General features: G+C 39.4%; 2 protein-coding genes across 4 annotated transcripts; both read left to right on the top strand.

Moving 5' to 3' along the window:
• The first annotated feature begins 99 nt into the window (after positions 1-99).
• On the top strand, positions 100-3,166 carry nansa (N-acetylneuraminic acid synthase a). Its single transcript, XM_056731240.1, has 6 exons — positions 100-347; positions 1,050-1,265; positions 1,695-1,794; positions 1,948-2,102; positions 2,194-2,460; positions 2,698-3,166. Exons 1-6 carry the CDS (start codon positions 216-218, stop codon positions 2,905-2,907), a joined length of 1,080 nt encoding a protein of 359 aa, XP_056587218.1. The 5' UTR covers positions 100-215; the 3' UTR covers positions 2,908-3,166.
• Positions 3,167-3,731: 565 nt separating this feature from the next.
• clta (clathrin, light chain A) lies at positions 3,732-10,580 on the top strand. Of its 3 annotated transcripts, XM_056736912.1 has the most exons (7): positions 3,732-4,081; positions 5,590-5,615; positions 6,044-6,161; positions 6,263-6,374; positions 7,482-7,535; positions 8,879-8,914; positions 9,872-10,580. In XM_056736912.1, exons 1-7 carry the CDS (start codon positions 3,895-3,897, stop codon positions 10,041-10,043), a joined length of 705 nt encoding a protein of 234 aa, XP_056592890.1. In that variant the 5' UTR covers positions 3,732-3,894; the 3' UTR covers positions 10,044-10,580. The 3 variants fall into 3 exon arrangements, with proteins under 3 accessions (XP_056592890.1, XP_056592898.1, XP_056592908.1); XM_056736920.1 differs by lacking the exon at positions 8,879-8,914 and having other exon boundaries at positions 3,733-4,081; XM_056736930.1 differs by lacking the exons at positions 7,482-7,535; positions 8,879-8,914 and having other exon boundaries at positions 3,747-4,081.
• The last annotated feature ends 440 nt before the right edge of the window (positions 10,581-11,020 follow it).

Here is an 11,020-nt window from a genome sequence, read left to right as displayed (position 1 = left end):
AACCTCCATTAAAAGGCAGACTTCAAAAATAAATCAAGCCTTTTATTTTGAAGCGCATGGGCGTGTAGGCAGAATTAAACCCGGAAGTCCTCTGCGCTCTTACGTCTCTGCATTTGACGCGTGTAACCAAAGCAGTGAGAACTTGTGCGGGACAAACTCACTACCTGTCATAGTCTCTCAACACGTCTGTCTGTTACCCTGCACTCGAAGTAAATATGCCTCTTGAATTTGAGTTGTGTCCCGGTCGAAAGATCGGCGGGAACAACCCGTGTTTCATTATCGCAGAAATCGGACAGAATCATCAGGGAGACATCGAAATTGCCAAGAAAATGATCAAGATGACAAAGGTAAGATTTCATCTAATTTGATCAACATTGATTAGAATTGAATCATGGTTGTAAACCTACATATTAAAAAACAAAACATTTAAGTAGAGCTTTTAGCGTGTAAAATAGTTAATCTGGTTTTCAAGTACTAGTTTATTATGTAACGTTAGTGGGTTTTAAAAGGTTTTTCACAGCAGTCAGTGGAGCAGAAGACGACAGGTGTCATGGACTGCTTAATATGAAACTGGACACAAAATAGTTCATTCATAACTCTCAAATCACTTCCTTCCTTGTGCACATAAAATGTTTATATAGAGTGAAGAATAACATGGAATAATCTCTCTCTCTTATTATATCTTATTTTAAGCATGTGAATTCGTATGCAATAATTCAGCATCTCTCTGAACGATAAATGAAATACCATAAGCACCTTATTTTCAGAGTGACGTCAGATAGTCTTGTTGTCATTTAATTTAAAATAAGATACAGTAGCCAAAATTATTGTGTTTTAAAATGATGTACATTTCCCCATTTTTTACTTGAAATCTTGCTGTTAAACGCAAAACGTCATTTAAATCCACGTTTGACGTCATCCATCCACAGTTCTAAAAGTTGAACCGGTTCCAGTATGTGAATGTTCTTTGTAATCCACTCTTTTGTTTGTAGTGTCGTCATTCGACATTCTTTCAGTTAGTGTTTATAGAATGTGTAACGTCTTTGTAGGACTGCGGGGCGGACTGCGCGAAGTTTCAGAAGAGCGAGCTGGAATATAAATTCAATAAGAAAGCGCTGGAGAGGCCGTACACCTCCAAACAGTCGTGGGGAAAAACTTACGGAGAGCACAAGCGCCATCTAGAGTTCAGCCATGAGCAGTACAAGGAGCTGCAGCAGTACGCCAAAGAAGTTGGCATCTTCTTTACTGCGTCAGGAATGGATGAGGTGAGCAGGTTACTGTCTAACAGATTTAACTTTTATGCAGCTGACTTTAATATATAATTAGATGTTAATATGTTGTTTCAATATTTTTTGGCATTTTGTACTGTTCCCTGCAAAAAGTTAGTTCAAAGTTCATTTTAAACAATTATGTGATTGCTTTTCAAGATGGCTTATATATTTTTATTTTGTCATACTTTTATGCATCACATTTTTTTTAAATTGCAACAGCAATAATAATAAAAATTATAATAATAAATACAGCATAATGTGCACTTCTAATACAAATAGAATATTAAAAGGATTTACCTGGCTGTTTGTATGAAAATGTAATGTGTATCAAAACTTTTTGTATGTACAAAACAACCTATAATGGTGCTGTTGTACAGTAAAAAAAGTTTAAATGTTGCTTTTCTCTTATAACTCTGCTTAAAGATGGCTGTGGAATTCCTTCATGAACTCAATGTGCCTTTCTTCAAAGTTGGATCAGGAGACACTAACAACTTTCCCTACCTCAAGAAAACTGCCCAAAAAGGTTTCTGTAAAGCTTATATGTTGATTATACAAAGCTAATAAAAGCTATTTGTACTTTGAGTGCATTTTGCTAGCATGTCTTAAGTACAATAAGATATTCCAATTAAACTCCATTATAAAAAGGCAAAACTCTGTAAACTCTTGTGTGTAACAGGACGTCCCATGGTGGTGTCCAGCGGCATGCAGTCCATGGAGACCATGCGCCGTGTTTACGCGACTGTTAAAGAGCACAACCAAAACTTTTGCATTCTGCAGTGCACGAGTGCATACCCACTGGAACCCGAGAACGTAAACCTGCGCGTCATCGCGGTAAATCCACAAGAGAAAAATGTATTCTGTATTATTAAACAACAGTTAGAATTCTCTTTACACATCTCTTTGCCCATGCCCCAAATGACAGGAATACCAAAAGGAATTCCCAGACATTCCCATTGGGTATTCAGGCCATGAGAGCGGCATCAGCATCACTGTAGGGGCAGTTGCACTTGGGGCGAAGGTTGTGGAGCGCCACGTAACCCTGGACAAGACCTGGAAGGGCAGCGATCACTCAGCATCCCTGGTGCCCGAGGAACTGAAGGAATTGGTGCAATCTATCCGCACGGTCGAGAGAGCTTTGGGCACCGGGGTAAAACTCATGCTGCCCTGCGAGGTGCCGTGCCACGATAAGGTTAGAACAAACCATTCTCTTACATTTCTATCTTCATCCACATTTCCTTCTAAAACTTTCTTACCTTAATTAAGAGTCTAAATGTATGTTTTTATCTGCCCGTTACTTATGTAAGGACTGCTTTCTCCAGCATGCTTTTTTCTCAGTGGGTTGTTATCTTTTCGACCTTGTCTTTTAAGAAATCTGCTTAGTCGGAACATTCCTGAAAGTATTTTCCTGTCTTTCACTTCTCTAAAGCTGGGGAAGTCTGTAGTCGCAAAGACGGCCATCCCAAAAGATACAAAACTAACCCTTGACATGCTGACCGTGAAAGTAGCAGAACCAATGGGTGTAGCTCCAGAAGACATCTTCCAGCTGGTGGGGAAGAAAGTGACGATAGACATCGAGGAAGATGAGAGCGTCACTGCGGAAGCCGTCGAAAACTATAGCAAGAAAGTAAAAGCCTAGGGAATGCTAAATGTCTCTTCATTGCAGTCAGACTGGCAAGAAGTCTTCACACATTTGTGCATTTATGCCAAATATGCATTATGGTTGAACAGCTGTTAAAAAAGGCACTGAATTATTGTCTGTCTGGCAGAAAAACACACCTTGAACAATACAATAATGCATTTTATTATTTTACCCCTATTCATGATGTTGTATGGGTCATAATTTGCCAAATACTTTTGAATAAATTAAGGGAAACAAATCTCTATGATTTCTTTGACTACTGTGTGGTCCAATTTTTGATTCCGAATAAATAAACACAATTCTAGATGATTTTTTTTCTATAACCGTAACTTTACTTAAAATGTAATGGCTAAACATGGTTACTATAGTAAAACCATTGTAAAATTTTGGAAGGTAAACCTTAAAAATGAATGTAAATAGAGATTCAATTCAGTTTCGTTGCATTGTTTACTTTTTATTAGGTTATTAAAGTATGGATAATTTTATGCAGTATATAGTATGCATACTTTTTGAAGTACCAATTTAATGCCATGGTTCATAAAGGGAGCATCAGTATCTTTTAATACTAGTATTGTTACTAATGTGTAAGTCCTAATATTTTCACGTAAAAAACGACCTTGAGGTATAAAGTATGTTTTGGGCAGTTCACAATTTATTAAAAAGCTTGTTTATATTCATAATGATACGTATGCGGTCGCGTTTAACTGCTGCAACGCCCTATCAGGGCACGCTGGGGATCACGGGACTCGCTCAGCCACGGTTCAGTCATTTCATTGGCCGACGACTCAACTCTCGCTCGTATGTATGGAAAATATAACGGTCCTTCAAAAATACACTCAACTGATTGGCCGAGCGTCGTTTTTCTCTCAATTGAGCTTGCTTAAGCACCTCCCCCACTGACATTGTACAGGAGCCGTCGACGAGTAAGACACCAGGACGATTTGTGTTTTCAACCGTTCCCATTCTCGACACAGTTAGCTAGCCATGGACGATTTTGATATGCTCGGTGGCCCCCAGGTTAGCGCGGGGAACGGCGTGGGAGCGGACGAGGACCCGGCGGCGGCGTTCCTGGCCCAGCAAGAGAGCGAGATCGCGGGCATCGAGAATGACGAGGGCTTCAGCATCCTGGACAGCGGAGATGTGCCTTCATCCCTGATCCAAGACCAAGACGGTGGGTTTACACCGCCGATCGGAGCCTTTTTAGGCGGAATCGTCGGCGAATAAACGCTTTTTAATGTCGCTGTCGGTTTGCTAAATGAGCGAGAGGTCAAAGCTCTGTGTTATTCGGTGGTTAGCCGTTAGCCTTCATCTGTCCTGTATGAATCAACGCAGTGTTTGCGGTTGTGTTGTACGCACATCAGATCGTTTATGCAGATCACGAAAAGGTCTTCAGCTGTCCGGATAGACAGTTTAGATGTCTCGATGGTTAACGAACTAACAGTAAAAGGAAACAGGAAACCCGATGTTATCTTTAACGTTAGTCGACTCCGCTATTTGGGTAGATCTGTTGTTTAACTGTCTAATCCCCAAAATATTCGTTTGAAAGAAATGAATTCCTGTGTTGAACCACTTTTTGACGATTGTAATACTATAGATCATTGGAGTGGAATGCTTTTATTATATAGTGACCTTTGGACTGGAGGCTGTATGTACTGTAGGTGTTTGTATGTGCAGTTCCCTTACTGGAGATACTAGAGACTTGTTTATGAGCAACCTATGATTCGCAAAATATTTGATTCGCGTAAAATTCCTAAAATATTTGACTAGAACGCAACGCACAGATGATGCCCAAATTGTTTAATTCAAACACACTTAACGTGACCATTCCCAAAATATTCCGACTGATATATTTGATTCGAGTGCTCTTGTGACTCCCATTCTGTTTCCATCTATTCAACCATCTATTCTAGTTTGGTTCTTTCCAATGTATTGAGAACCATCGTATCCGGTCCCAGCAAAATGAACAGTTTCAAACGCAAATGTGACCTCTACTGCTTTCCTTTCTGTTATTAATGCACAATGCAGATTACTTCAAATGCTGACATCGACAAAGGTGTATTTTGGTGACCTTTACTGTAAAAATTACATTCTGGTTTGATAACATGGTTAAATATTCTCCTGTGATGTCAATGATTATATAGTTTAATGCCACCCATGAATGTCGCCAAGGCGTCCTCTCGTTGGGGGCTATTGGCTCGAATGCTCGTCTGACCGAATGGGTTTGAATAAATAATGGAGGAGATTTTGTTTCAGGAGCACAAAGGCATACTCCGATTTAGGAGGACACGTTAGATCTAGGGAGGTGAGAGACAATGGTCTTGCATGCATTGCATGTAGTCGAATGAATACTGTGCATTAGTGAAGGCGAAATAATTATTCGTTGGGTTTCGGTGAAAATCCTTTAGTCGACTGAAAATCTTAAAATGTTGCTGATGACAACATCTCTACAAAAGATGTTGCGTAAGGTTTCCACTTATCCAGGAAGAAAGTCAGCAGAACCGTGGACGGGGGGGAAAGACCCTATATCCTGTTCACCAGTAACCGCACAGCCTTTGTCCGACACGAATTTATGTTAACATCAACTGACCCGAGGACTGTTTATGATGCTGAGTGACAGAACAGTTGGAGAATTTGACCATAAATGCAGTTTTTACACTTCTGTTTCTTTTGTCTTTTCAGGAGCGATTAATGGAGATCTGCATGGGGTAAGACCTTAAAGGCTATTTGCCTCTATTCCATCATGCACAAAATATATTTTTATTGGTTCACGCATATCACACATTAGCTGCCTGTGATGTGTATTTTGCTGAAGGAACGTTTGGTATAACCCTTAAGGACTCACTAAACAACTGAATTAAATTATTTTGTATTTTTGCTTGAATCAGTCCGAAAGATAATTTGTATGTTCTGTAAATAATAGGTAAAGAGTGATGATGTTAGAGTTGGTGCAAATAATGTTTTAAATCTGCTTGTCAGCAGTTGATGTTTAGTTTTTAGAACATGGCTTTAGAAAGCCATTTCAAGCCTATATTTCAAACTGATGAAAAATAGGTTGATCATTTATTTCTGAGTGCTTTTGCTTAGTCCTGGCAGTAGCATTGTTCGGCGCCTTGACTTTTTTGCCCTTCTGTAGGAGAGTAACGGGCCTTCAGATGTGTACGCGGCCATCTCCAGTGTAGACCGATTACAGGCCGAGCCGGAGAGCTTGAGGAAGTGGAGAGAGGAGCAGCGCGAGAGACTTGAGGAACTCGGTGAGGAACCACGAACTTGACAAATCCGTCGTGATCATTGAAGCTTAAATGCAGATATGCCAAACCATGAAAAAACGGACACATTTTCTCTTTGTTTGCAGATGCCAACTCGCGAATGCAGGAGGTGGAGTGGAAAGAGAAGGCAATGTTGGAGCTGGAAGAGTGGCACACCAGGCAGAACGAACAGCTGGAGAAAACCAAAGTCAACAACAGGTACACGACACAAACGATTTAGTTTTAATCTATAGGAGGAGATTAAAACTGGGAAGATGGAATCTTATAGGAGAAGCTAAAATCTACAGGAGTTTTTTTTTCTTTTATATGAGAATAGACACGCAATGGTTCTTCTATAGATGCTGGAATATATAGAATCTCTTATCAGCTTTTTATTTCAGTTCTCTCAATTATACTCCGTCAAAGTATCTGTTATGGCTAAAGAGTAATCCAAAGGTAAAAAACGTGTTTGTGTTTTAATTAAATGATGTATAATTAGTCATTTTTGGGTGCATGAAATTCAAATCGTTATTGTAAAAGGATTACAAGTGTTACTTATTCAGAGAGGAAACCGATTAGAAGCTTAACAGATTTGACACACTGACCTTGGAATGGTCATGTGATCTTCCCCCAGACGCCTGCTGTTTTGTAGTCACATGTCCTGAAGCAATTACGCTCTAGTAAGATGTTTTGGTTGCACTTTGTTTTACAGTACGTGTACTTACAGTGTACTTTCCTTATAAAGTACTGGGTAGAATAAGGTAACTACATGGTGTACGTTTATGTTTAGGGTTAATACCTAGTTATTCTATTTACTGTAATAAGTACACGGTATGTACGTGAGAAACAGGACTTCCGATGTTTTTTGCTATAAGAAACACATTAAAAGCTTTTTTCAATCCAGTGAATGGACAGAGTAGTCCGATATCGTATGACATCAACTTACAATCGCAGTAAACATTACATCACACTCTGAAATGTATTGATTCTTTTGCACTGCCGATAGAAAATCGGATTCCAGCTGACATTGTATCTGCAGTGTTTAATACACCTCTGCATTTTGCAAAGATCCAAAACCTTTCGAGCGCCTCAGACTGTCTCAAATCTCTCTGAGTGTCTAAATTGTTTCAATTCCTTATGTCTCGTCTGTCTCTCGCGTTCTGTGCGCGTGTGTATATCCATCTGTCAGCTCGTTCACTTTAATGTACTTTGCTTGGATGCTAACTGCGCTACGGTAACAGCGTGTTTTGCCTCTGTATGAGTGTTTTCTCCATTTTACCTCTCTCTGTTCTCTCCTGCTTCACTGCTCTCCTCTGGGACTCCCAGGGTGCTGGATGAGGATTTCTACAAACAACCCTTCGCTGATCTGATTGGTTATGTGTATGTTGCTAAACTAACATCCCTTCTTTTCTCATGCATTTCTCATTAACACTCATTCCCCTGCATCTTTTTCATCAACCGTCACACATTTGTAACCAAACTCTTGATTAAACTCATCCTTAAAATACAAGTGGTTATCATAATAAAAATACAAGCCTTCACATTCATGATAAATGAGTGTTCACACTTTGCATGCCTTCCATTTACTCCCTTATATGTTCAAAAAAATACATAGCAGACCTTACATCAGTCTTACTCATGCCAGTTATATATTTTTCTTAACCCTTTTTTCATTTTTTGAATTCCAAATTGCCATCTGTTTAACCCATTATTGGTCATACGGTCATGTTGTGCATTTGTCACAATGTCTGAATTTTGTTTAAGATGATTGACATCTAAAAGATTGTGTAAATTGTGAGATAAGTCAATGTTACTTATTGTCTAGGATTGATATTAGAGATTTTTAATATTTTAGTGATATTTAGTGCAGTAGTTAACTTCAAAGCAACTATGTGTCTACATTTGGTGTTGAAGCCAGTCAAAATGTAGTCAAGCATATATAATACATTTCAACTGCTAAATTTATTACCAATTTTACCTTAAAATTTTTTAAAGCATGTAGATTAATGTCAAATTTGTTTATACTCAAAGGTGCATTAAGTCACTTGTTTTCAGGCTAATTCAACAGCGGTCGTTGGCTAAATATCAGTTCATAATGGTGTGAATGTTGCATCGAGAGTTTCTTTCTCAAAATACCCTATTTTCAACTGTATTTGTCACTCAATAAATGTTCTACCCCAAAGTGGCCGAAATTAAGTAAGTGGTATCTGAGCAGCCATGTGATCTCAACTTGGGAGCCACCATGAGGGCCGACCCAAAAGAACTCTGTTTCTTTACATGTAAAACTTAGCTACTTGGTGCACCTTTAACCCCCGGCTGGCCATTTTGCCGGACACCTAGTTGCTTCTAATGCCGGTGTTAGATTTGAGGTATTTATAAAGTATTGTGTGAGCAAAGTCCCAGACTAGAACTGTCCTCTTAGTTCTGCAGCCCTCATGTTGACCATGGAGCTCTTAGCGCTTCTGCCTATTCCGCAGAACTATTGTAAACGTTAGCCGCTTTCTTTTGCTTGGTCTCTCAACTGAAGCGCCGGTTGAGACCGCCGAACTTCAATGACGGCTGCAAGCTAAGCGCACTTAGAACCTCTCCTAAGATGACTTGGGTTTTTGAAAAAGTGCATGCCTGCTTTGGTCATCTGCATAAATCTCATTTCTTTTGGTTTTCTATATATCTGACTTGTGATCTGTTTCTCCTTGTTTTTTCTTTTCTCTACGCACCTTAAGCACTCACATTAACCATCCTTGCTACCGCCTAGACCAGTTAAGTAAAAAAAGACAAGAAAATCAAATATGCTCAGGGAACAAATAACACATTTTGCAAATCATTACACCAATGAATTTCTGTCTTTATCAACATGTTTCTGCTATAAAAAAAGAAAGCAAAACATAAGATTCTGGATGTCCTTTTGTGGTGATGTGTTGGTGCACTAGTCTTGTGCGTTGATGTAGTTGACTGTGACAGTGATTACCTCATTGGCTTTTCATACCCATTTTGCTGTGTATATTGTGTTATTAGTGGAGCGTTTCGCAAAGTCCACGGCAGAGGAAAGATTTTTTTTTAGAGGGCCCGGGTGAAACGGGGATAGTTTACAATTTCCTTACTGGACGTCAAGAGCTAAATCAAATATTTGTATTTTTATCATGTTTGGCTGGTTTAGGGCCCCGCTTTTGGTCACTGCCAGCGCATGGCACGTTCAGCCTCTGCACGATGATTCGGTGGTTAAAATAAGCTAATTTGCCTGTCAATCGCTACATTGAAGGCTCATTAGCGTAAAACAAATTATTTTAACCAATTGAATCGCTGCGAAATTGGATTGACTCTCCTGGAACCTTTTCCTGCCTTCAAGGTCAAGTCACTAGTTCTGATAATGGTGGGGCATGATGCTACCATCTGTTTTGGATGTGGTCACCTAAAGAATGTCTCTTTATGAATGTATTATCGTTGGATGGAAAAACCCATTGTTTTCCACCCTGACGCAATGCTGCTTTGGTACGTTTGCCTCTTTCCTCCTGACAAAACCCTCACAAACCATTTCAACCTTTGTAGATCAAAATGAATAACACGCATTTGTAAAAGCATCATTTGATCAGTAAGTCAAATTCAGTCAAGACTTTTTGTGTGGCGTGAAGGAGGTCAGCGGTTGTGTACTTCAGTGCAAAGCGTCCGAGCGCGTTTCCTGTTATTGTGCGATGCTGATTGTTCTCTGTTGTCGACAGGGCGGCCGAGGAAGCCATGGTGTCGGAGCTGGATGAGAACAGCCCTGGCACGGAATGGGAGCGCGTGGCACGTCTCTGCGACTTCAACCCCAAGTCTAGCAAGCAGGCCAAGGACGTCTCCCGCATGCGCTCCGTCCTCATCTCTCTCAAACAGTCCCCCCTCGTCCGCTAAGCTCCGCCTCTCATCAAACCACAGCTCCTGGCAGCCATAGTGGTCTCGCGACATCTACTTGTCTGTGGATTCCTTTGGCTGTAGTTCCATCCCCATGGTTTTGAGATCCAATTCCATATATAAATAATCTATATTATATTATTACATAATATGAAATAGGTGTATCTATATATGTTTATATTCCATCTATAAATATATACATATATGACCATGTTTTATTTTTGCCGTCTGTTTTATGGACCAAACTCCACAATGTGTTCAGTTTTTCATTTAGAGACAGTGTGTGGTATTGTGACACCATCAATCTATGCATTTCCCTTCTACAGTGTTGGGGAATAAAGTACTAACCGTCTTATGTTGTATACAGATGGTGGATATATCCTATGTGTGTGTGAGTATGTACATAAAGACCTGTCCTCTGTACACTTCGGTGTGTGAGATAATGGCACAAGTTTTCAAAGAACAGCTGTATTGCAGTAAACGTGGCCCCGTGTTGTCCATTCTGTTTCAATATGATTAAACACATGTGAAGTGTAAGCCGTGTTTGCGTGTCAATCCCAGTACAATAAAAAATACACCTGCAGTAAATTTGAGTTCTATAGTGTTTTAAAAATAAAAGGACATTCAAATACAGCAAAGATAGTCGAATGACCAATTTAACATTCAGCATAATTGTAATTGCTATCTGATTACAAAAAGTAATCAATTCATTTTATATGTAAAAGTGACATCCATCCAAAACTTTTTAAATTGCTTTCACACTAAATGAAATCATTCACTCATGTAATTTATATTCTGACCAAAACTACAAAGATCACACACAAAAAATAAGACAGCAACTGAGTTTCGTTGGGATTCTACTGATTTAAAAATGTGTGAAAGAAGTGCTCACACGGGACATTTTGTGTTGTTTTTTAAACAATTTTTAAAGCAGTTTGTGATATTTTTTGAGACATTTTATGTTGATATTAAACACA

The sequence above is a fragment of the Triplophysa dalaica genome, chromosome 2 (assembly GCF_015846415.1).
Source record: "Triplophysa dalaica isolate WHDGS20190420 chromosome 2, ASM1584641v1, whole genome shotgun sequence".
NCBI lineage: Eukaryota > Metazoa > Chordata > Actinopteri > Cypriniformes > Nemacheilidae > Triplophysa > Triplophysa dalaica.
This window is presented reverse-complemented; position numbering and strand designations above follow the sequence as displayed.

Bases quoted from the DNA above. Each gene is read 5' to 3' on its own strand.
- nansa (XM_056731240.1), top strand. From the start codon at position 216: ATGCCTCTTGAATTTGAGTTGTGTCCCGGTCGAAAGATCGGCGGGAAC. The intron at 348-1,049 runs GTAAGATTTCAT...ACGTCTTTGTAG, and splicing joins AAATGATCAAGATGACAAAG to GACTGCGGGGCGGACTGCGC. The intron at 2,461-2,697 runs GTTAGAACAAAC...ACTTCTCTAAAG, and splicing joins AGGTGCCGTGCCACGATAAG to CTGGGGAAGTCTGTAGTCGC.
- clta (XM_056736912.1), top strand. From the start codon at position 3,895: ATGGACGATTTTGATATGCTCGGTGGCCCCCAGGTTAGCGCGGGGAAC. The intron at 6,162-6,262 runs GTGAGGAACCAC...CTTTGTTTGCAG, and splicing joins CGAGAGACTTGAGGAACTCG to ATGCCAACTCGCGAATGCAG. The intron at 8,915-9,871 runs GTTAAGTAAAAA...TGTTGTCGACAG, and splicing joins CCTTGCTACCGCCTAGACCA to GGCGGCCGAGGAAGCCATGG.